Source organism: Cinclus cinclus, chromosome 4 (assembly GCF_963662255.1).
Source record: "Cinclus cinclus chromosome 4, bCinCin1.1, whole genome shotgun sequence".
NCBI lineage: Eukaryota > Metazoa > Chordata > Aves > Passeriformes > Cinclidae > Cinclus > Cinclus cinclus.
The window spans coordinates 3021711-3047382 of record NC_085049.1 but is presented as its reverse complement, the minus strand read 5'-3'; the positions used below and the strand labels follow the sequence as shown (position 1 = coordinate 3047382).

Here is a 25672-nt window from a genome sequence, read left to right as displayed (position 1 = left end):
AGGAAGGAAGGGGTCCGAACGCTGCCCCGGGACAAGGGTGAGGTTCCCTAGCGAAAGGTGAGGGCTGAGCGCAGCCGTGTCCCGGGCCGGCTGGAGTTCCGGCAAGGACCGGCTCCTGCAGCGCCCTGTCCCTGTGCCACAGGCGGTCCGTGCGAATCCGGCTGGTGCCGTGTCCCCGGGCGCTCTGACACCTCTCGGTTCCCCGAGAGAGACACAAACGTGGGACAGTTTCACCTTGGGGTGAGTTTGCGAGTGATTTCGGATACGATCAGTACAAATCACTTCATTTTAAATGCTGGGGAAAGCGTGTTTTAGTGTGCTTTCAAAACTACTGAAGAACACCGAGTTTTCAGCGAATATCGCAATGATCGCGTTGTCCCTCTGCCTTTAGGGAGCTGCAGACGGTATTTCAGAGGGAAACATAAAAATGTGGAAATAAATGGTTTAATTTCACCTTAGGAACTGACTTTGCAACTTTGGAGAGGCAGAATATGCTGTACGGATGAGGTGCTGAAAGTGAAATGCAAAATAAATTAATTTATCAGCAGGATCCTCCAAGTGCTCCATAATACCTGTTAGGTCTGCTTGAGAGCCTTTGCTGTTCGTACTTGGAGAATTCATTCAGGTACAAACATAAACCTGAAATATTTACAGTGGCGCATTTTTCTCTAGATACCTCTTCCACGGCAGATGCTCAAGATTTTTTCTGCTTCAAGGCAGACAAGATAATTAGTTTTCTCTTTAATCTCCCTCCAGTTTTCTGCCAGTGCTGTCAGCTGTCCTCTGCAGGATGTGGTATTGCAGTTTAATCACCGAGCAGGGCTGAGAAATGCAATTTGTCCTTCCTCTCTCTTTTTTCTGTGAACTCATGCTCTCCTGTGAAGGTTGCTGCTTGCTTTTCCCAAGGCGTGCCATGAGAGACGCCTTGGTCTTTTAAGAGAGGATTTTGGGGCAGAAGGTTCTGTGTTTTGCTTTGTGCCTGTCCGTGTGAGACCTTGCCCAGACCATGCCAATACCCGGGAGGTGTCACTCCTCTCTGTCCTGAAGGTGTGCCTGGGGTTGTCAGATGATGGCAGGGCCTTTGAGAAAAGAATATGTATTGGAACAGAATGTTTATGTTGCTAAATGGTGTGCATTGGTTCAACTTCCAGATGCCTGTTAAGGCAGGAATAAAACAGGGGTAGAGATTTAATCTGATTTTAAGATGTTGGCCTCTTTCTTGCACTGAGTTCAGATCAAGCCAGGAGCATCCTCTGAGGTCCCACCTCTCGGTGTCTTCTCAAGAGGTTTTTGGTTTGGGGGTTTTTTTTGGTTTTTTTTCTGTTTTTTTTTTTAGCCTTTAACCTGCGATATTTCTCGTATTTGTCTATTAAAAACAAGGCTGTGCCCAGGGCTGTGAGGAGGGGACAAGGTGGGTGCTGAGGAAAATGCTGAGTGTCCCAGGCAGGATCTGTGTCCCCACAGTGCAGGTGACTGCAGCCCACCCCTCTGTGCACCTCTAAGTGGGAGGGTTTTGGGTTTTTCCTACAATAGACAGAAAGCTTTTTGCCAATTAGGGTTTCTTTTGGTTTTTTTGGTTTTTTTTTTGCATTTTAAAGTTAATTTTCTTTAAAATGCATGACACCTCTGATGAACTTGTGGATCTGTGGGATTTGTTTATCAACACACATCTACTGATGCAAGACTGAAGGCAACCACTGAATAGTGATGCTGTAGAAAACACTCTTTCCTTCTTCCAAAACTCCCAAATTTCATGGGATAAACATCCCACGTCTTCACTGGCAGCACCAGGGCAGATGACTCCAGATGTCTCATGAAGGCCATGCTACAAGCACCTTCAGTATTCTTCATGGAAAGGGCATTCCTTGAGATTTTTGGACCTGAAAGGAATGAAAGTTAGAATGTTATTTTCACACATGATCTAAATGTGATGTAGAGATACATTGTGTGCAGGGAGGAGCTGCCAAGGGAAGACCTGAATCATGCAATTACAGAAAGAACAGGTGGAGGTGCATGTCCTCCTTTCTCTAATACAGACAGAGTTGAGTTGAACATCCAGAATCCATTTTTTGTAATTCAAATTACAGGGAGTTTCATGAAAATTAAGAATTAAAAATTAGAATCTAGTTTGTTTTTTCGTTTCATTTTTAAAATGAAAACATTAACCCCTCTCCTAAAAATGCTATTTTTTTAGGACAAACCAGGTGGAATTTGAGTTGGCACGAATTTTAAATAAATTTAATTTCATGTTACCTAGAAGCTGTGTCACAAAATTCCTTGTAAAGAATATTCAGAATTTAAGATTTAGAAGAAAACAAGCAGCATTACATACACATTCATTTCACTAATCCTCCAGTTTCTGTTCAAGGTCAGAATAATTGCCATCTCCTCTTTATTCAGTTTGAAGTCAAACACTTGAATAGAGATACAAGTGGGAATCACCTCTTTGAACAAACCTAACAGAAATACAGGAGCAGCTCCACACTGGAGAATCCATTTTCACACATGGGCCACTGAATTCTGAACAACTTGTTTTATGGGCACAGGGACTATTTTATGAACATTGCTAATTCTAGGTAAGATGTTTCTGGTGTGTTCCTGTGTGGGGATTCCAAGCAAGATGTGCCTGCTCATCCATCCACAAGCCATGGAACAGGGAAAAATATCATATAAGGATTGCTGATTAAACTCTCAAAAAGTAGGCTGGGTTAACACTCAGTAAAGTGTAATTAAGCATAGCAGGAAAGAGCCCAGCCCTCTTGCTGCAGGAGGCCGTGGCAAGGGTGATAAAGGATCCCTGAGGGGCAGCACCCAGCTCACTCCTGGTCCCTCACCTGGAAGTTCTCCTTGTGGGGTGACAGATTTGGGAATTGCAATCACATTTCTCTGGATCTGGAAGGGAAGGAGAACCTGCAAGAACAGACAACTGAATCCTTCCTCCAGTTCCAGCAGCTCTTTTCCTTATCTATGCCCACTTCTGCAGAGCTGCATTTCAAATCATCCCCGTCCCTGCAAGCTTGGCTTCAGTGCTTGGAGAGCAAAGAGGGGAGTGATGGAGCCTCACAGGAAACCTCCCTTCCCATTCAGGTTTGGGCCAGTCAATTCCTTTTGTTTGCACCTGGGGTTTTAGCAGTCTATGCAAGAGAACTTGAGATGGGAAGTGACATTTGAAGGTGGTCAAGAGTCTTTTTGATGGCCAAGGAGTTAATAGTGTGTCTTAGAGGTAATATAATAAAAAAATCTTCTTTGTTAGGGAAAAATCAGGAGTACCACAATTCATGGGGAAGTGACAGAGGTTCCTTTCCTGAGGTCTGTTTTCCTGCACTGGGAAGGAGTACCCACCTGTGCAGGGGTTTTGTTGTGCTTGGCTGCAATCTCTTTGATCCAGAAGTGTAATGGCCAAACACCAGTGCATCCAGTAGAAATTATTTTACTCTGTAGCTCTCACCCTTGAGGTGCCAGCCCCACGAGGGGCATTTTGGCAGTGGTGTTTAGGTGCACATAGGAAGCCATAGCCCTGCACTCCCTCCTGGTTGCCTCACCACAGCTGCCCCTCGGCTGTCTGGTTTAACAGCACTCAGTGACCAGAGCAGGGGACAATGCTGGGGCATTACTGGTGCTCTGAGTCCTCCCATACCCGGCAAACAAGGCTGGGGGCTTTTCCCCTCTGCACTCAACTGACAAAGGTTAATGTGAAAGCTGAAATCAATTAAAAATTGACAACATAAGTAATCACTTAGGGCGTGGCAGTGGTGTTTCCTGCAGACCTTTCCCTTATCACAAGGTAAGGGTTGAAGGTAGGCGTGTCCTGGGCTGCCTGGTGTTTCTGCCAGGACCAGCTCCTGCAGTGCCCTGTCCACGTCCCAGGGATTGTCCACGTGTCTTTACTGGCCATGTACAAGGTGTTCTGATGCTCTGTTGCAGTTTCCTCCCCATAGATTTCCTGAGAGAGAAGGTTTCATTCAAGGGCGCTTTGGCCCAGGATTGTCCCTGGTAAAGCCTGGGGGTGTCCTGAAAAGTGTCAGTAATCGAGTCCTGGGATCAGATGTGATGCAGAGGCCCCTCACTCCCAGAGCTGCTGCCTTGCTGTGGGTGTGTGACTGTGGGCTGAGCCCTTGGCCAGCAGCGTGTCCCCACCACAGTGGTGGTGGCCTTGATGGAGCCTTGTCACCTTGTGTGCTGATGAAGTGAGACAGCTGGAGAAACCTTAGTGTTGGTTTGCAGAGGAAGAAGGAGTTCCTTTTTATCATAAATGCATAGTATGATATTTGCTTTTTGCAGATATTAAAGTACGTACTATATGTGTGGTGTTAAAATAGTTTTTAAGATATACTTTTCTTTAAAAGAAACATAAGCTAGTAAAGTGTCTTTGTAGTAATTAAACTGCCTGCTTAATTAAATAACACCCAGTAAAAACACCTGCTACTAATATAGCAATTACCAACACCAACCAGCTATAAAAATTAAAAAACACAGCCCAAACTGCAACTAATAAAAAAAAAAAAATAAAACCACAGCCAAAAAGCATACAAGGTCTAAAAAAACAAGCTCAAGAAGTAGCCATGTAAAACAGTTCCTGAAATATAAAATATAATTTATGACAAAGTTTAAAATTTATAATGGGTCTATCAACACACAACAGACTAATAAATTTTAAAAGTGTCTCCAAAAACATCAAGTGTGCTCTTAGCTAAATGCCAAGCACCCAGCCCTTAATATCTTTTATTGTTTGTCTCCTATTATCTTTTATTAAACCTTTTAAAATCTGCCAAAAAAATAAACCTTATTTTTCACACTTTTCACCTTCCAAATTCATCTCCCCTCCCCATCTCTATGGCTTGTTTTTAGCAGCCAGTGCCATCTTAGAGGAGTTTCATAATGCAAAGACATGTGACTGTAGAAGAGAAAAGGTGTCCTGTAGCTTCATATATAATTAGCAATGCCATATATAATTACTGCCACAAACAATCACACCCTTTAGCACAAAACCAGAGCAGCATCCAGGGTGGATGGATGTGTTTTAATGTTTGCACACACGGGGGCAGAGTGTTACTTGTGTGTGGCCACTGCTTTTGCATTTCTTCAGTATTAACTCAGAAGACTGGATATTGTGTTCCTTAGACTTTAGAATAATGACAAGTTGGAAATCTCTCTGCCTCTTTTCCTAGAAGAGGATAAGAAGAAAAAAAAAAACATAAAGGTGGCTTACATTTGTAATGAATAGACTTGAAAATTTTCTCGTAGAGACTCAATAGATGCAAACCTAGGTTTAAAGAGGAAATTAGCCAGTTATCACTAACATATCAATTTTCTGAATTGTCTGATCCTTGAATTAAAGACACATAAAAAAAAATTTCCTTTTCCCTGCTGTCTTTTGCACTGAAATGTATGAGATGATCTCCTGCTTCAACTCACCACTGTGTCTCAAACATGTTCCTAAAATCAGACTTTTAAGCATTGTTATGCACGTGGAGAGGAAATCAAGTCTGTTTTCTCCCTCCTGTTAACAAGGCACTTACCTTCAACATTTATGTCCAAGGAGAAGCAGAGAGTCCATCTAAAATTTAGTATAGTTGGATTTACTACAACTGGGAGCACTCTCCTGTGCTCAACAGATCCAGCTTGTTTTGGCTGCAGCTGTCTTTGGGGACTGAGGGCCACGTGCAGCTGATGGGAAGCAGAGTGTGCTGTACAGACTTGGGTTGTGAACTGCACATTTGAGGCCAGAGGCTGCTTCCATTGAGAAGTTTGCCATGGATTCAAAAACGTGGAAATGAGCCATTTGTTAAAATATCTGCCAGCAGTGGCAGCTCTTTGTTCAGCCACCGGAGTACCAAACTCTGTGTAACCTATTCTGCGTGTTGGCCCTGGTGTGGTTGGAATGGCTGGCTGTTGTGATTTCAGCACTGTTTTCCAGGGCCTCATCTCCAGAGATCCCCTGTGTCCTCCCTGCAGCTCACAGTGAAGCAGCGATGGTGGCTCAGGTAAAATGGGGAGAGAAAATTCCTCAGGATCTTCATCCCATTATTGGGCTGGCCATACTGGCCTCTGGGGGACAAACCAAGGTAAGAAGAGTAAGGATTGACCTTTTCCTTCTTCCCAAGGACATTCCCCACTCTACTGTAAACCAGTGAGCTCAAGAGGTGTTGGAATATCATGAAAAGCCAAGAAAGTAGCTGCTAAAAATGGCCTTTTAAATACTTTTTCTCACTCACTGTATGTCATCCTCTGGAGCAAGTAGGGCTTCCTAGAATGAGTAGTCACAGTCTGGTGTTTCCACAGCAAAGCCTGGAACAATGTATTTTAGGTTCTGAGAAAAACCCTGCCAGTTATGTTCTGAAGCTGGAGTAACCATTACTGTTAAAAATAGAGGAAAGGTGAAAATCTGGAGAACATCAAGTTGAAGCTACCCTGAAGAGGAACTTTTTAACTTAGCAGAACTGCAGGAAGCTGCAGTCTTTTGAGAACTACATCCAATGGGGTGGTGGTTTCGTGATAAAGAGAAGTGTAACTTGCCAACAAGTAGGTACCTGAGGGTAAACAGGACAGGAAGAGATAGTTAATAAAACTGTCAGGCAGTGGGGAGCAGACCCCTGGAGGCAGTGGAGGAGGTGTTGACAGCAGACAAGGGCAAAACAAGGCATGTTCATGATATTCCCAAAGAATAATATAGTTATATTTTCTTTTGAGTCTTATCCACATGAAAATCTTGCACTGTTTCATTATGCTGATGCAAATACCTTTTTTGGACACATATCAGTTAAAGTATGTTGTGTATTGATTTATCTTAAATCCCTTCCTTACCACTTCAGTTAAAACAGTCCAAACTACTCCAGCAAAATAAGATCCATCCTCCCAAAGACTTCACATTAATTTAACAGAATCAGTTTTTGAACTGGTTTAATTAAATTGCAACTTCCTTGCACAGGCCAGGACTGGTTGCTGCGGAAGCAGAAACATGTCAGTGTCTTTTGTGTCTTTTCTTTAACTTGTAAAAAGAAACCTTCTGATCACAGACTGGAGAGATGGATTAATGTGGAACTGGCAAATACTTTACTTGATTTTCTGTAGGTAAAAAGAGCAGGTACCAAAGCATCAACAAAGACCAAACCTTGTGAGTTGTTTCTGTGGGAGAATGGGCTTTGTAATGAGGGGATAGGCAACTTCAGTTGAATAGGAAGAACGCCATGGCTAGCATCCAAACCCATCTCATCTACAAAAGGGAAATTCACCCAACCCAGACCTGCATTCCTGTCCAGTTCTGTTGGTAGGCATGGTTATCACAGGAATGGGATTTTCCTTTCTCGGATACGCAGACTGTAGGTTTCCCAAAGCTCATCACTTTAGAGAACAGTTGACTATTTTTCTTGCCAAGTGGAGGCTTTTGCTCTCATGGAAAAATATTTTCATGCTTCCTTTCAAGTTTCAGCAGTAAGCCATGCCTGGTTTTGACAAGGAAAGGGATTCTTTGAATGTCCTAAGAGTGGAAAAAGAGGCATGTTTTCCCATCTAAAAAACACAAAAGTTCTGAAAAGTGTAGGAAATATTTTCCTTGTGTTTGAAAAGCAAAACAAAATGAAGAACACAATAAAACCAATAAGTTCATTTTGATTAGGAGCGACATGAAAAATACTACAGTGGAATCTGTACAGTTAGAGCTGAATGGAAATTGCTTTATAACCTGAACTCGTACACAACAGGGGAGCCAGATGGTTTTAGCTGACTGAGTTACTCGGGTTTTGTAAATACAAGAGCAGAACCTCGTGTGCTGTTTCTCCCGTCACATGGCAGGACCCGTGGGCAGTATGAACATTTAGTGGGGATGTGGAAGGTCCAGTGATTCCCACAGAAGTTCGGCTCATTGTCCTTCACTAATCCATGGCTGTGCAGTTATTGCTCTCTGTGCTCCAGGTCTGCTCTGGGTCGGATGGGCACTCTCAGCATCTGTCATTTCCAGAAGGAATTCAGGATGGGCAGGGAGGAGGCTGTGAGCTGAGCATTGTTCTAGCACGAGGCTTCCAGCAATTGTCTTGGCTGGGGACTCTGCTTGTCCTGCAGGCAGAATGAGTGTGGAACCCCAGGGACTGGGAATAGATGGTGGCCACCTGTGGGTTGCTGCAGAAGCCAGGAAAATTGGTTTGGCCTGTGTATGCTCCCAGCTGCCCCTCAAACTGCACACAACCATAAGGTCAAATAAAGTGGCTTCTTCATCTCTAAAATTTCTATATCTTGAGAAGGGCAAGAGGCCTTGGTCCAACAGCATGGGCCTCATTTTGGGGTGTCTTTTGAGGCATTTTGCCCTTCCCCAGAAAGAAGACAGATTGTTTTCAGATGTATCTACTGCAAATTCCTCCTTAAGGGCAGGACCATAGTACCTGGTTGTTTTTTTTGGTTTTTTTTTTTTTGTTCCTCCCACATTCCTTGTACTGATCTTGGCTCAGTCCCGTGTTTGATACATTACAGATGCAGACTTGTACAGAGAAGAATAAGGACAGCAATACTGAATGTTTAAAGAAGTACTTGACCTGTCCAAAATGTTGAATAGCTGGATAGTGCTGAAGCAGAAAAGTCTCTTTCTTTGTAAGATAAAAAGGAGATACTGAATTACAGGCAAAATACTTTTTCCTGGCCCTTCCATGGATATCTAGATCTGGTGACAATGTAGAGGAATAGAGGAATGTAATTCTGAATAGAAGAAGAGTGGAACCCGGACACATTTTTTGAGTGAATGGTTTTCCATGTAAGTAAAATAGATGAAAATTCAAATTGAAAAACTCTGGGAAGTAGGATATTCTGAGTCCCCATCATGCATGATTTATTAGTCCTGGCTGTCTTTCCACTGATGCTCCCTTTTTGTTAAAGAAATGAGGTGGGGTGGAGGGGGAGGAAGCATGAATTAACACAGCTATTTATTTAGCAACCTAACTCCTAAAGTTTCCTGGGAAACAATCCTGTAAAAGAGAGGCCTGATTTTGTTGCTTTTTATGGTCGGGAGCAGCCCCAGTGAATTCTGAGGAGTTTCAGTAAAGTGTAAAAACAGTGTGACTCAGTCCTTCTCTTGATACTATCTAACCATGACACATAGGACAGACTTTATATATAGGAAGTTCATTTTTGTGCTCCATTCAAAACCAAACTGAACTTCAGGCAGTCTTGTTTTGTAAACTGCTGTGATGCAAGAGAGCCACACACCATGGACAGAAACGTAAGAAGCACCAGAAAGGTCTTTGTGATTTGTAGAGTGTGAGAATACAGACATCATAAATACAGAGATAACTACACACACACATCAACAAGGTCTTAATTAGCACATGGTTCATTGTAGCATGGAAGTAAAATACTTTAGGGCAGCTTTTTTTGATGTGAACCATTCATTTTTCATAGCAAGACATTAATACACATGAACTTGAGTCTGTGGTGTGTGTTTGTTGTTCTCACCATTCTCTGCAATGACACTGAAATTCTCATTTTTACCCTTTTGGTTGTATTTGCCCAGATTGTTATGTGCTGTCATCATACTCTAGTATCAGCACTATCCAGTGTGTTTTCAAAATAACTTATCATGACTAGACACCACCCGGCTGCTTTCTTTTTTTCAAAGCCCTTTAAAATTATCTCTTCCCAGACAGTTCCTTACTGACGTCTGGTGTCTGAAGCACTTTGTTTATCGTGGAGGGGGAAAAGCAGATTAATCACAGGATTTTCTTTGCTTTTGATACTGCTACAATAACTTAATTTGTACAATATTGTGACTAAAAACCAGTGAAATGTTCCAAACCAAAATCTGAAATGTAAAAATTTAAAAGTGAACCTTGTAAATCTTCAAATTTTGTCTCTGGCTCTAGAAGTGGGGAAACTTTTGATTGTGAGAAAGAATTTTGTTTTCCCAGCCATTGATACCTTGTAAAACTTTTTTTGGAGCTAGTTTTGAGGATGAGAACTGTATCTATGAGGATTTCTTCAGAACATTGTGTTCCACACACTTTTTTGAATGTTCTAGGCACCTGCTGTGCTGAGGTGTTTATTTGGAGATGACAATGTAATGGTTTTAAGTGCATAGAGAATATAAGCTTTTTTTCCCATGTGTATGTTCTCAGCTTGGGGTATGCAGAAATAAAATAGGGGTTTTTTGAGTTCATATTTCAGAAGAACAGACAAGTCACCTTTTTTTTACTTCAGAATGACATTACCAGTACCTAGCCATTGTGATTACATAAAAAATTCAGTTCCCACTTCAGGTTTAAAACATTATGCCTCACAAAACAGCTTCCCTCCATCTGTTTTGCATATAATGAGGGCTTTTATGTATTTTCTTCCTCCTTGGTAATTTATTTGGTATTAATGTTTCAGAAAAACTTCTGCACTTACTTAAAGCTCTGATTTTGGTGACAAATGCAAGGTTAATTTCAATGGTCACACACCTTTTTTCTTTTTTTTTCTAAGAGATTTTCCCTCCAAGTAATGCAGTTAGAGAGAGAGAGAAAGGTACAGTACTTTGTTTTCTCTTCACATGGTTTTGTTACCCACAGAAGTTGTGTATTGCCTCCATTCCCAAACAGGATGAAAACCCACTGTGTCAACACACCAGCATTGTATTAAGCAGGTGTCAAGCAGTGCCTAAACAAGCAAAACAAAAGGTGAAAAAGGGCCTTTGCTAAGGAGCTTAAATTGTAATCGGGTGACTACCTGGTCACCCAGGTGTGCAAGGTGTGCCTGGCTGCTCTGTCAGGTGCACCCCCTAAGTCTGAGGTAATAACAGGCTTGGTTTAAGATGGGGTGGTGTGATGTGTTGACAAGTAGGGGTAGGTGTGTGATGAAAAATTACCCACGCAGAGGTGTGCTCGAGCCAAGGGAATGCTGAGAACCACGTGTGTGGGTACTGCAAGACCTGGAGAGTGGCTCCAACAGAGACAAGGGAGCCTGGCACGTCCTTGTCTGCTCCTGCTCCCTGAGCTCTGAAATTAAAAAGGCTAATTTTCCTTGTGTTACAGACTAAGGTCTGGTGTCTAGAAATGTATGAAGAGATGGGTTTAGCCAGAGTAATATTATGATGTTGTAGTTCTGAGTCCTCAGGAGGCAGTAAGGATTTTTCTCTGCATTGTGCGTTGTACTCCCAGAGCTTTCTCCATACAAATTTGTCCACGGGTGGAAACGGGCCATCAGAATAGCTGCAGAGGAATGTGAGACAATAGCATGGATAGCAGACAGAAGAAAGATAGTATCTACGTCTTCTATAGTGGAAAAAACATCAAATGTTGAAAATGAATGGGCCTGCATCCCAGAAAAAGGTGAGGGAGGATTCCCTGGACACGCATGTGGGTGGCAGAGAAGATGGGCTGGAAATGAGTAGGGAGGGTGTAGAAAAGGAGATATAAATTCATACAGTAGGGAAACATCCAGGAGAAGTTTTAGAGAGACAGTTTCAGGGTTATTAAAGAGTTCAAGGACTTGATTACAGAATTTTATTTTGAGCACGAAATTTTTAATGAAGACAGATCGTGTATCAAATAGGGCATGTATCAAAGAGCTCAGGGTTTTCTGGAAATTAAAATGAGTATGTCTGCAATGCTCTGTGGCAAACACTGGATCTGGCTTTGAACAAAGTAACTATTCTGTGGAAGACTACCAAGGGCATAATCAGTGAAGAACACTCTGGTTTGCCACAGTTTGAATCCGTCCTTAATCAGCCTTTCTTCTTTCCAGTTCTGTTTCCTTCTGCTTCTGCCTTGCTCAGCTCCAGACCTTTATTCAGTGTGGTGCAGTTGCACTGGTGCCCCCGGGGAAGTTTACACATTGAGGAAAGGAGTTTCCTGGACTAATTCTGCCACAAACATTCCAGCTAAATGCAACAGTCTGGATGGACTCCAGAGCAGAGCCCCTGAAAAACACAACCCAGCTGGTCTGAGAGATAATAGCTGCCAAGTGAGTATAGCTGTCTGCAAGAAGTCACGCACAGGGATGTGGCTTTGACTCTTCTGTCCTTGGATAGTTTGAAATGTGGATCAAAGTCATTAGGCTGCCATGCTAGTGAAATGGCCTTTCCTAAAGACTAAGGGAGACAAAAATCTGTATTTAATGGCCTTAGAGGTCCCAGATTGTGGAGTGGGTTACTCAGGACTACATATTGTTGTAGAATGTTTCTTTCTGTTAATTGCCTTCTTAATGATTGACATACAGCCAATGCACATAGTGCTGATATTCAAGAAAATATACTTTTCCTTCTCTCTTAAGGAACTTTGCTTCTTTTCCATACAAATTCAGCTGACCAGTTTGACTGAAGGCATGGTCGCTGCAGGTGTGTGGTTCAGCAGTGGGATGTGGGAGCGTTTCTCTTCACCAGTTGGAGCTGATGGGTGGAAAATCAAACTCTTCTACACCTTGAACTTGAGTATTGCTTTGATTACATAGGCTGGACTGGGTTTAGACAGAAATGAAAGGTAGTTGTTAATATTAAAGTTGGTGGATGAGGTGAGAAGGATTTTATGCATAACTGTTAAGTACAATGCACATCCAGCAGAACTATTCTGAAGAAGCAGCAGATTTTATTGTGGTTCTGTGGTGAGGTCAGGAATAGCTCTGCCAGGAAAGGTATTGAAAATATTCTCCCCGAGATGCAGAATGCTTTTGGCCCTTCCCAAATGAATGAGGAGCAAAGTGCAGTAACCACCGAAGAGATGCAGGATGCTGCTCACCAGCAGCCTGGCCACTCTTACCACACAGTGCTGTGAGCCTGGCCAAGCAGTGTTTCATCTCGATTAGCCTTCTGTCCCCCACTAGATCTCAGGATCTAATCCCTATAAATGTAAAATTAGACATTTCTCTCACAGCACAACAGAGACATTATTTTAATAATTCTGCCCTAAATTTTCTTAAATTTACTCCTGTCACTTTTTCCTATGAGAATCTGAATCCTCCATCCTTTCTTTTCCTGCACTATCTTTTTAACTTAGTAAAAAAGGAAGAGCGCCTCTATCCCCTGTAAGAGAGGATGATAGAGTACATTTGGTGTACGTCCAGTTTGTGACCCTCTAAGCTTTACCTTGGTCAGGGGTAAGCATTTAGAGAAGAAAATGTGACTCTGATGGAGTATGAAAGATGTGCTCTGCTTCTTTGTTAAAATAGAATCAGACCTATGGCAATAGAAGCACTCGTGGACATCATCTTCTCACACCGCTCCCCTCTTGTTTTGAACCACAGCTGCTCCATCCGCTTGTTTTTAATTACTTTGTATTGAGTTTACAGCCTGTGGGAATGAGGGAGCTAGCATGATCCTTAGGAAGACTCACGTCTATTCGTCTGTTTCTTTCTTTTTTCTTTTTTTTTCTGGCTACTGATTTAATTATGAGTAATTAGGTTTTGGACCCTTGCTTTTCACCAAAACCAGAAGGTCCTAAAGCGGTTTCGAGAGAAGCCAGATGTTTGGATGCTCTGCGCGTTTCACAAAGCGCCGCGGGGGTATCCAGGATTTGTACCGCGTTCCCTGGCGGCAGATCGGGAGAGGCCGAGCATCCCCGAGCCCCGCCGGGCACCGCAGCGCCCGGGGCACCGCGTCACCGCCCCGCGCCGCTCCCGTTGGCTGAGGCCGCTGCCCATCCGCCCGTCCGGCCAATCGGGGCGCGCCGCTCAGGCGGGCGCGGAGGCGCGGCGGCCGCAATAAGACGCGCTCGCTGTCCGCCCCTCGCGCGACCCGGCGGCGGCCCCGGCGCTCCCCGTGAGGCGGCGCGGCTTCAGCCCGGTAATTCCCGCGGGCGGCCCTGGCTTCGGGCGGGCTCTCCCGGCAGGGATGGTGGTGGGGTCCCCCGGGCAAGCGGCGGCTTCCCGAGGGGGCGGTGGCCGCGATCCCGGGGCCGTGTTTGCGTTCGTGTTCGTGTGCGGGTCGCCGCCCCGCGCCGGCAGCCGCCGGGGTTTGCGCGTGTCCCGGAGGCGCTGCCCTCCTTGTGGCTGAGCCTCCGTACTCGGGGAGGGCCGGGACGAGTTGTGAAAGGGATGAGCAGGGGAGCTCGTCCCGGCCGGAGCAGGAGCCGTGGAGGTGGTGACCGCCTCTGGTACTAGAGCTTAAAGCGGTGCTGGGCCGAGAGATCACCGGTGTGTTACTCTGAGCACCGTGCGCTGCTCTCCTGTGCTGAGCTGGGGCTCTGGGTTTCTGCTCTCTGCTGGAGTGACCCACGCAGGGTGTTGGGTTGGTAAGGACCTTGAAGGCCAACCAGTCTCACCCCCGTGCCATGGGCAGGGGCGCCTTTCGCTGGACTGCTCAAGACCCAAGACTCCAACCAGCCTGGCCTTGAACACCACAGCTTCTCTAGGCAACCTGTTCCAGTGCCTCCCAGCTGGTCCAGGTCTGCTGTGTGTATTCCCCGTGGTGTCCCAGAGCTTTTGCTAGAGCTCTGCACACTAGAGCTATGGTAATTGCGCTCTAAACAAATCTTAGGGAGCAAATGATATCCCGGGGCATGGAGGAGGCCAGAAACTTTCCCTTGTTGGAAATCCGGGAGCTGTGTGTTGGCATCTCTTTTTGGGAGAAGGCATTTGGTAGCTTTCCCAGCCCCGTACAAAGGGTGTGTGCTCTATTTTTTGAACAGCTTTGAGAGCAAATGGTGGCTGGCATAGCCTTTTGCACTTGTGGGCTCTTTTTGTGAGCACTCGGTGTTTATTCTATCCCTGCAGGTAACCAGCCAAGAGTGTGTGGTGGCCTGTGTATAAAGCAGCTCTTCAGCCTCTCCTGGGATTTGTGTAGGTTGTTCCTTTGCTGTAGGAAAGGTGAGTAGAATTATTTCCATCTGTTACTCTAAGGCTTTCTAGTTTAAATGCTTCCAGAAGTGGACTGATATTTAAACAATGCTGTGACTGCTAGTTCTTTCTAAAATTGTTTGAGAATTGGGCTTCTGCTTAATGTTTTATGTAAGTAAAGGGAAGCTTTTGGCCTCCAGATGATATTTGGTCTTTGTGTACGTATATCTCTTATACTAACTATATTTTTTATTGCTTTTGGCTAAAATGCCAACTAAACTTTGGCAAAGAGGTTCATCACCCCTATTGTTGGGTCTTAATTTGGTTTTGTAGTTTATGTAATCTATTCCTGTGGATAATAGAATCAATTAATCTGAATATTGAGGTATCTGTAGAGATAGAGCTTTCTGTGGAGTTATATTATGTGTAGTAGCTCATGCTGTGAACACACTGCAATTTTTTAATTGTATCTGCGGTATGTTGAATAAGGATCAGTTGCTTTAGGTAGAAATGCTATCCAATACTTGTTTTTGTTATAAGCCGAGGATCTTACAGGGTGCAGTTTAGTGTTGGATGTGATGTGACCTGACACCTGACTCTAGCAATAGCTGGTTTTTTTGTTGGTTTTTTTTTTTATTTTTTGGGTTTTTTTTTGCTTAGAAGTACATCTGGTTATTGGGTGTGGAAAAAGTGGGCCATGCAGGGAATTTTTTCTGAGATGTTCTTTCCCATGCACAAATCTCAGCCTGCCTTTGCATGAAATAAGGCCCCCTTTTTTTTTTTTTTTTTTTTTTTTTTGTATTTATGGAATTAAAGATGGTTGTATTTTGTACTCTGTGCCAAACAGTATCTCCTGATATTGTGTAAAAATCTCAGTCCTCAAAGGCTTTTTAATCCTGAGCTGTGCCATTAGGCAGAAGTTAGCCCTGAGGTAGGGGGGGTTGCATGGTGCCCTTGTGTGATGCAGACTCTCTTAATGTGATACTAGAGGAGAACTGAACTGCTGTTACAAGCAAGATCAGATTCCTGAGTCTGTTAATGAATTCAACTTTTCTAGACACTTTTTTTTTTAAAGTCTGAAAAAATGAATGCTGGTATTGTTCAGGGTGTTTTCCAGAACCCAGAATGCATGGGCCTATCCCATCCTGCTGACCTAATTCAGGGTCACAGTGGGCCTGAATTTGAGTTGATTGGAGTGTGATTGAAGCAACTCCAAGTGATTTGAGATGATGGGAGCTCCTTAAGTGTGTTTTGGAAATCTAGCCCAAGATTGGGTTGCAGAAATCAGAGTTCAGTCTCCCACTGTCCATCATTTTGAGAGCACCTAATATTCATCTGGTGTACAGCAGTCCCCCCTGCAGAGAGATGTATTTTTGTATTTTTTTCCTCTGCTCTGTCCATTGTCATCTGGCTTGTGTCTCAGGTCAGAGAGATCAGGTGGGGTTTTCAGAACTGCAGTCCTGTGTTAAATGGACCTTTCAGGCATCCCATTGTCTGCTAGCAGATCTTTGGCCACCTTGGCAGACCCTTGGGTGTATAGTCAAAATGTATCTGCCATTGAAGACAATTCAGAGGTGCTGTTGCTTGGCCAAGAGAAAAAGAGAAAGGTGCTGTTTGGTCTTAGGAGTGTGTAGCTGTCTGAGTTTATGCAGACAGCAAATAGTTGGTACTTCTGTTCCCACTCCAAAAGTAAAAATATTAATCCTGGTGCCAAAGAACCTGGCATTGAAATTCACAGCCAGGAGAGGAAGAATAGACTTAAAAGTCAGGAATAGGATGGGGTAATCTGTGAGGTCACTTTGGGGACCCAGTGAAATGAGGACTCACTAGTTGTACATTGCATCCCAGAGTATCTGTGTTGTCACACTTCAGTGTAGAGGAATGATGGAGGAGGTGGCCTGGGGAAAAAATCAAGCATAGACTGGCATAATTAGCAGGACAGAATGGGGATATGAGGAAATTATGCAGAGTGTGACTGTGTTGACATCTCCTTTGAGAAAAGCTGATAAGACTTTGTGTGTTGCCAGTTGCAGTTCTGTGATTCCAGGCTGCAGTTTCTCTGGCTGAGGGCCACAGCTGCTGTGTGTGCCTGCATTCCCTCGGAGCAGTGAGGATCTGGGCAGCCCCTGTGGGCTCAGTCTACATGTGGCACCTCAGAGTTCCCCAGTGATGGAGATCTGCTGCTCTGGGAGCCTGTGGTGCTGAGTTAGGCTCTGTTTAAGCACATGTAGGCTGGAACAGCTTCTACAAACCTGCTCCTAATCAATTGTTAAGTGGGCTAGTTGCAACAAGCTGGGTCAAGGCTGGCACTCCTCTTCCCACATGAGGTGTCTCGGTTTGGAATTCCTCCCACTCTCAAGTGTCAAATCATACTCGGCAGACACTTGTTTCTTTGGTTGTTTTGATTCTGATAGTTGTTCACTTTTCACTGCCATCTTGCTGTTTGCAATGCATTATCTGTGGGACGTTTGATGTGTCTATGTCATGTCTTTATGCAGATGTATCATTATTAGATGCCAGACCAGCTGCCATCTGTGCTGAGCTGCAACCAAAATGGCAAAGTATAGGCTCGTTCTCCTAAGGCATGGGGAAGGAGCCTGGACTAAGGAGAATCGCTTCTGCAGCTGGGTGGACCAGAAGCTGAGCAGTGATGGGATAAAGGAAGCTCAGAACTGTGGCAAACACCTCAAAGCTCTGGGCTTTGAGTTTGACCTCGTCTTCACCTCCGTGCTGAGCCGCTCCATCCAGACTGCCTGGCTGATCCTGCAAGAGATGGGCCAGGAGTGGGTCCCCATTCAGAGCTCCTGGAGGCTGAATGAGCGTCACTATGGAGCGCTGATCGGACTCAACAGGGCAGAGATGGCTCTGAATCACGGCGAGGAGCAAGTGAAAATCTGGAGAAGAAGCTATGATGTTACTCCACCTCCCATCTCTGAATCTCACCCCTATTACGCAGAGATATACAACGACCGCCGCTATAAATGCAGTGATGTCTCTCAGGAGAATCTCCCGAAGGCTGAAAGTCTCAAAGATGTGCTTGATAGACTCCTTCCCTATTGGAATGAAAAGATAGTGCCAGAACTGAAAAGTGGCAAAATGATTCTTATCTCTGCTCATGGCAACAGCAGCAGGGCATTGCTGAAGCACGTGGAAGGTAAGGCCTTTGTTTTAGCCTTCCCCTCTCTTCCTTACTCAATGGCTTGGAGTTTTATATCTTGCTCTGTAGTGCATATTGCTTACCTGGGCAAGGTAATAATGTCTGTGGTCTCCAATGAGGAAGTAGAAAGTTGGTCAAGGAAGCAAACTGGGAGATGTGGAAAGGGGAGAGAATTAGTTCTGTTAATGTAGTTAAGGAAAGGGCCAAATGCTTTCATTTTGTTTGCCATTGTTTATTTTAAACTACTGTCTTCAAACAAACTTTGTGATTGGTTTAGATAGACAAAAACTCTGCAGGCTCACATTATTTTTTTTTTTCAGCTGTTTTGTTAAGTTTGTGATAAAAATCTCTTAATTAAAAAAGCATTGCTGTAAAACAGAAGAATAAAAGTGTTTGGCTTGGGTTGTGGAAGATGTTCTTGTTCCTCCAATAGGCCACCCAGATAATTTTTTAAGTAAAAAGTTATGTGACAGAGTTCTTCAGAGAGTAGGCACTTGCTAAAGCTTGTGCAACTACTGCACTATATCCCAATATAGAAAATGCATCCAAATAAACAGCCAAGTTGGTGTCTTAGCATAAGGTTGTTGTTTTGCCACAGAATGGTGTGTTCTGGGAGATATCTTTTAAAGGCCATCTAGTCCAGTCCCTGTGCAATGAGCAGGGACATCTTCAGCTGGATGAGGTTAAGAGTCCTGTTCAACCTGGCCTTTCCAGGAATGGGATATCTGCTGCCTCTTTGGGCAATGTGTTCCAGTGTTTTACCAGCCTCATCATAGAAATTGTCTTCCTTATGTCTAGTCTGAAACTATCTTCTTTTAGCTTAAAATCATTACCACTTGTCCTGTTGCAATAGGCCTTGCTAAGAATTCTGTTTGGATTGTTCTTAGAGACCCTCTGGAGCCTTCTCTTCTCCAAGCTGAACAGCCCCAACTCAGTCTTTCCTCACAGATGATCTCCACCCTCTGTTCATTTTTGTGGCTCTCTGGTCTTGCTCCAGCAAGTTTTACCTGGGCTGAAAATCCCAGAACTGATCTTGAAAAGGACTTATTTGTGACTTTTTATGATAAAACATATCCTTTTCACTGCTAGGGTCTTCACTCTCTTCCTCTTTCATCTCCTGGCTTCTAGGCCATCCTAAACTGGAAGTTGAACTATATTGATTTCTTTGTGGGTAGAGCAGAGTTTAGTGATTATATATATGTGAATGCAGCCTACTTCAGTTGTAGTTACAAATATGCACAGATTGGATTGTGTCTGCTCAGGTTTTTCTTTTTGGTATAAAATCCTCTGTTCTGTGGCTCTGCCTGCTGAGTACTTTTTGCATTTGGCCATACTGGAACAGGAGTCTGAAGGCTGTGAAATGAGCAGGTACAAATGGCTTCTGGAACTAGACAGGCTGTGGATCCTGGGGTGCAGATCACTGCTTGGATGAAGGAGGAAGGGCTGGTTCAGTCAGTTCCATAATGTGGTCTGAGTGGTTGTCCACACTGTGTGAAATGCTAAAGGAAGAAGGGGAAGAGGGATCTGCAGCTGTGGCGACTCCCCTGCCTCCCAAGAACTGAACCAGCTCCGTGAAACCATGCTGGCTGAGCCCTTTGGGGTGAAACAGTGACAGCTGAATGTAGATTCCAGCAGAGATCTGGGCCACCTTCTGTGCAACAGGGGCTGGGAAGGCTTGCTTTGGAGTTAGCATGGCTGGGTTTCTTGCTGCACTGACATCAGAGAGGAGCAGTGCTGCAGAACTTCTTTGGGGCAACTGCTAATTTCATGTAACTCTTCCAGGGCTGCCCAAAGGATTATAACTCAAAGTATAATCCTTTGTCTTGCAGCACACCTTCACCTTCACAGCATATGCTTGCATAGGGAAATGTGAGCAATCCTTGACAGAGGATCTAGTTCTGTTGACCAAGGACCATTTGTGAGCTACCCTGGCTCCCACACAGGAACAACTGGCATGTACCTGCTGGCTCTGCTGCCCCTTATGTAGTGCAGATTGGATTTCTGGAGAACTGGCCTGAAGGGTAGCATGGACAGATGTTTGAGACCCCCCCAATCTGCCTTTGCTGTTTTGTTTGTGCCTTTTTTTCCCCTTGGCCTGAATCTAGCTGGATCTAAGAGGTTCCTTGTTTGCATTGCTGACTGTCTCCCTTTCTCTCCTGAAAGGTTGTGAGTTGCTCTGGAACCCTGCTAGAGTTGGACCTGATTCAACAGTGCTTAAACTTTGCCAGTCTACTGTATTTATAGCACCCACTGTGAGATGGGCTGTGTTTTTGTGGATTTTTCTTTTTTATAAGCTTAGTGTGTCCTGCACTTGAACAGAGTTTTCTAAGCCCCTCCAGCTTAGCTGGAATCCTTCTTTCTTATTTTTTGGCGTTTTGAAAACTGGGCTCCAAATGTCTCAAGCAGCAATCTTGCACAGCTGCTTGGATGTCTTAATCATGGCATTAACCTGATCTTGGAACATGTAGGTCAAACTTTAAATGGCAGGAAATAGAAATGTTTTCATTCAGTTGGATCTGATGGAACAATTCTAATTGTTTTAGTGTCAGTTTGGTTTTTTTTTTTCCCCTAAAAGACTACAGAGTATCCCTTGAAGTTAATATTTCAAGAAGGTATTTTCTTGAAACAGGCCTGCAATTCTCTGAGTTGTTCTAAGTAATTGGTAAAGAGCTGGAAATGTAGTTCTGCTTTTTACTTGCATGCAGTCGTTGGAGCAACAGTATCATGCTCAAAAGCTTTGATTGTGGGTTTGGATCTTGTTCTGGTTTTCTCATTGCATGGAGTGGACCTTATTAAGGTGTATGAAGTGCCTGTCGAATCTGTCATGCCAAATGAGCATCCTGGATGCACAGGATCTATTTGCAGGTATTTTTTCTCAATTCTTTGGGGGAGGATTGTTTTCACTTTATCTACTAACCAGTGCTTCATACTGAAATCCTCTTGACAGTGTCCCTTTATGAAGATATTAGTATAATACTTGTGACCACCTTGCCCTGTCTCTAAAATTGGAAGTTTTAGAACTTCCAATAGTATTACAACAGTTTGCATGCTGGAGCTGCACGTTGTGACACCTAGTGTGGATTGTGTGCTGAGGGCTTCTTGATAAGATTATTTCACTGATTTTGCTGCTTAGCCTTCCTAAGGAAATACTATTTATGTGAGCGTGGTGGTGTGAGTGCAGTTGCAGGAAACAGCTCGAGATCTAACAGCTTAGTGCTCTTGAAATGAGATGGTCTTGCTCTCCCTGTCATTTCCCTCAGTGCTTCTGCTGCTTATTTCTTGTGAGCTTGTTGGGTCTCATTGCAAATTACCTTGGCATGTATTTTGGCCACTGCTAAGCAGTGCTTCCATAGCATCAGGAGTGTCTCTCCAACATTGTCCCCAAATAGGCTGGGGTTGGGCAAGCTCTTGGGAGGGGATGTAGCCAGGAAAGCTGACCCAAACTGCCCAAAGGGATATTCCTTACCCCTTATGATGTCTGCTCAGCAGTAAAAGCTGGGAGAAAGGAGGAAGGGCATTTGTAATGACATGGGAGCAATAGCTCTGCATACTGAAGCCCTGATTAGTGGGAAGTGACTGGATTCCCTGCTGATGAGAAATAGAGAATAAATCCTTTGTTTTTCTTTGCTTCTGTGCTTGACCTTTACTTGTGTTTTACCAAATTGCCTTTATTATGATCCACAAGTTATTTCTGCATCTTTTCTCCCTACCCATTCTGCTGAGGATGGGACTGATAGAGTAGCTTGGTGGGCACCTGGTGTCCACCACAGTTCCTTTTTGGTGCCCCACTGTAGCCCCCTACTAATAAAGCCTGGCTGTGCAAACCTAAGACAGAAAGTCTTGGCAGACATGAGTGAAACAAACGTGAATGATATGCTACAACCATGGTTGTAGCTCACCCCTCTTTCTTTTGCTTAAGATTTGCACAGCAAGGTAGCATTCTGTCAAGATCAAAAGCCAGATTCTAACACTGTGCCCATTTCCTGCCACTGCCCTGTTGAAGTTAGATCTTCTGTCAGTCTGCAGGGAGGGCAGAAAGTGGCTCTGAATATTTACCTTACTAAGCTAAAGCTTTAGTATTTTCATTAAGCATGTGGGAAGGATGCTATGACCTGGTTTGGAACCCAATTACAAAGCACTAGTATTAAACAAGCTTTTGTGGCTGAATTTATGTGTTTGATCTTTTGTATGATCTTCTGTTGGATGAATCATCTGGCCTCAAGTGCAGTTGACATGGAGATAGGAGGGCTGTTGTTATTCTCAGCAGGTCTTGTGGGTTTTGGGTTCCTCTGACCATAAGAACAGAAGGGAGGAACTTGGTAAGAACAAGTGAGAGGGAAGGGGAAGCTGAACCAGCCCCTGTAAAGTGCTGGAGATGCTCAAAATCAGTGGGGTTTGTCTCTGAAGGACTTTGTAAGGTACAAATATTTCAAAACACTCCATGGGCTACCACATGAAGGTGAGTTCTTAAGCTTGCCTGGAGATATTTCCAATTTGTGTGTTTTGTTACCCATTTGAGTTAAATGGAGGATAAGTGAGCTGGGGAAGAATTTTGAAAGGATTCTTCTATAAGAAGCGCTGTACCAAATTTCATTAGTGTTCCTGTACCTAACTGCTTCCTGCTATCCAGGTGTGGAACAGTGTTCTCAGGACAGAGCATGGCAGATGTCTACTTGAGGAGTGCAGTTGCCTAGTCAGCATTTTATCTGGGCTCCTGAGGACGTCATCCTGAGTACTTCAGTAAAGTCTGTGGGTTCTCATGGCTGTCAGTAGGCAGCACCTGGGTTTTAAATGCTCTTGGGTAAAGGCTGCTTCCAGCAGCACAAGATTTCAGCAGTGCTTTGGTATTAAACTGGAGGGAAGAGTGTTGCTTCTTCAGTGGTCTCATTTACCATTGCACCTTATAGTCACAGTCGAGACCTTGCTCTTTCACCCTTCCCTGTGCCACAGGCCAGGTCAGACCGAGTGCAGGAAAAGGTCAGCTGGTTACAGTTACAGCACATGGAGTAACTGGATAGCAGTTAGCTCCCACTGCAGCCAGGGCAGCTGCAAGGTGTGATTCCTTTGCTGTCCTCCTGGCCTGCTGGCTGGGGAGTGTTCTGGTGAGTCCTCCCTGCAACCAAAGAGCTTGTGTGACCAGCCTGCTCAGCCTGCTGCTTCCTGAAGAACAGAAATACTGTGCACAGCCTCAGGACACTGTTGTTTCTTTAGGATATTTTTTTTTCTGACTTCAGCTTGAATTTTCTTCTGATTTTAGCTGTGGGGCAGCACTTCTGTATGAGGAAAAGTCCCCAGGAGAAAATAATCATGTTTGCTGCCATGTGTTTATCCTAGACTGCACTGTTTTGCTTTGTAAATCAATTCTAGTTGACATTGTGGTCACTTTGTGTTCTGTAAAAACAGTAAAATGCGTTTTTGAATCCATGTAGCTACAGCTTGTTTTGTTTAATCCATCTCCAGAGGAAACTTTTAAATATCATGTCTCCTAACCACATTATGTGGTTTGCCTGAACTCTCCTGCATGACTTCATCTGCTTTGTGTGTATAGGAATGGTTTAGTCTGGGAGATGGAACTTAGGAGGTGGTCAGAACATTTCCTAGGCAGAGATTCTCTGAGAATATACATGGTGATGTGGGTGTTGTTAAAATCTCATGTTTAAGAATCCTTGAAATAAAAGCTCAGGCAACTCGGCTGCTTGTTTTACAAATAAAGTCCATGAGAAGAGTGCTTGTGCCTGGTGAATGGATGCAGTATTTTCCCCATTAATTTCTTTTAAATTTTAGGTACTTTTTGAGGCTTTTTTCCCTGTAGGTCTGATTCTGTGGCCTACACCAGGTGAATTATTTGTCCCTTGTATGCAACAGTTGTTTAAGCTATCAGAGTGTGACTTGTTTCGGTGGACTGATGCTCGGTATGTAACAAGGTGCAAGCTTTTTTTTGCAAAGGCTTTTTTCTGGTTCTCCATGCCCTTCTGAAACTTAGGGCTCACCAAGGTGCTGAGCATAAAACAAGAACAGGTCGTTGCAAAAGTTGGGTGTTGATGTAGTCTCTGGGCAGGGGCATATGATCCTCACCTCATGAATATTTCTGTTTTTCCTGACCTGTTGCCACTCCACTGTTGCAGAGTTACTTGACTCGTGTGTGTTTTCCTTTTAATATGATGGCTCTGCTTTTCTACTTAATGTGAAAATCTCCAGTGAATTTACACCCCTGTGTTCTGAGGACCATCTGTTTTGTCAGCTGCTCCAGGAGGATGTTTGCTTGGTGCACCTTGGTCTGGTTCATGCAATGTCATCACTTTAGAGGCTTGGTTGTGTGCATTTTCTAAGTGAATTACTCAAAGCTGCCCTGCTTCACAATAGCAGGCTGCTGCTGGGACCTCAGTGCTTCTGAAAAAGAGGAGGGAAAATGGAATCTTGATGTTCCCAATGACACTAGCTTTCTTTTGCCTGATTTTTTTTGAGGGATAATGTCTTTGCAGTCACTGCTTGTGATGCAACTATTTTGACCTTTTGTGGAAACTTTACTAGGATGTTTGGTCTTGAAATTCACTTGGAGGCTTTGGATGTGTGTTTGATATAAAAATAACCAGCAAATTGAGATGAGAGCCCAGAATATTTTAGTTACGTGTCTGCGTAAAATAAACTTTGTTTCCAGGTATGCATTCTTTTAGTTAAGTGGAAAAAAGAAAAATGCTCCAAGCTGTACAAGTTGACTTTCTGCTTCCTTTTTCTTCCCCTCATTTGAAAGTGGAAATGAATATCCTGTATGTCGTAATTCTGAGAGCAGTACTGTGGACCCTGCTGTAAATTTGCTTGTGAGAAATCAGGTGTGGGCAAAGAGTGATTCTTGCGCAGGAATAATTAAATACTGGTTTTTATGACAGTTTGTGTGATAAAAGTTGCCCAGAAAATTTAAGGGAAAACATAACCTTGTTATGCTGCCTTTTTAAAGAGTCTGTTGGTTAAGTAGCAGAAGTTGTTTCATGTTGGAGTAGTACATGTGGACTCCCATCATCTTTTGTGGTGTGTGAGTTGGGAAATTATGGAGGGGAACCTGTTGTACTCCATGACCTGTATTAAAGGAACAGTGTAATCTTCAGGGCAGTCTCTTCCTGTTTATTTCACACGTGTAGGCTGAAAAAGCAAAGAAACTGTCTTTACCTTGATGGGAATTCTCTCCCTCAGCTGTTCCTAAAGTGCTTCCCAAGCTGTGGCTTAGCTGGGAATTGACCCTTGAGTGGCTGGTGGTGTGGATGGAGGTTGGAAAGTGGCCTGGACTGTTTTAATACTAGGCAACCTCAGAAATAAGGCAGTGAGGAAGCTGGAGGTGTAACTCTGTTCTGTTTTTCTTTGGCAGGCATCTCCGATGAGGACATCATCAATGTCACCCTCCCCACTGGTGTGCCCATACTTCTTGAACTTGATGAGAATTTGCACCCTCTGGGCCCTCACCAGTTTCTGGGTGATCAAGAAGCTATCCAAGCTGCCATCAAAAAAGTGGAAGATCAAGGGAAAGTAAAATCTGCTGAGAAGTAAAATCCCACTGTCTAACACAGCTGTGTTCAGCGTGGTAGTAACTGATGATGTGTATGACTGCTAGGTTGCACTGTGTGAATGTCTCAATTTCAAGCACTAAATATTTGGAAGGGACAATTGTTGAGTCTCAGGTTGGTAGTTTAACCCTCTGCCTTTTCAAAAACTGGAATTTAGATTGCAGCGTAGGGTTTTCAATACTGGAAAAGGAAGAGATCATTCAGGTAATGGAAACTTGTAGGGCAGTCTGCC

At 43.9% G+C, this 25672-nt stretch overlaps 1 protein-coding gene across 1 annotated transcript; it reads left to right on the top strand.

Moving 5' to 3' along the window:
• Positions 1 to 17265: 17265 nt before the first annotated feature.
• BPGM (bisphosphoglycerate mutase) lies at positions 17266 to 25469 on the top strand. The gene is made up of 2 exons (XM_062492618.1): positions 17266 to 17881; positions 25245 to 25469. Exons 1-2 carry the CDS (start codon positions 17281 to 17283, stop codon positions 25421 to 25423), a joined length of 780 nt encoding a protein of 259 aa, XP_062348602.1. The 5' UTR covers positions 17266 to 17280; the 3' UTR covers positions 25424 to 25469.
• Positions 25470 to 25672: the final 203 nt, after the last annotated feature.

Excerpts from the sequence above, each read along its gene's own strand:
- BPGM (XM_062492618.1), top strand. The coding sequence starts at position 17,281 with ATGGCAAAGTATAGGCTCGTTCTCCTAAGGCATGGGGAAGGAGCCTGG. Across the intron at positions 17,882-25,244 it reads ATTGCTGAAGCACGTGGAAG|GCATCTCCGATGAGGACATC; the intron begins GTAAGGCCTTTG and ends TTTCTTTGGCAG.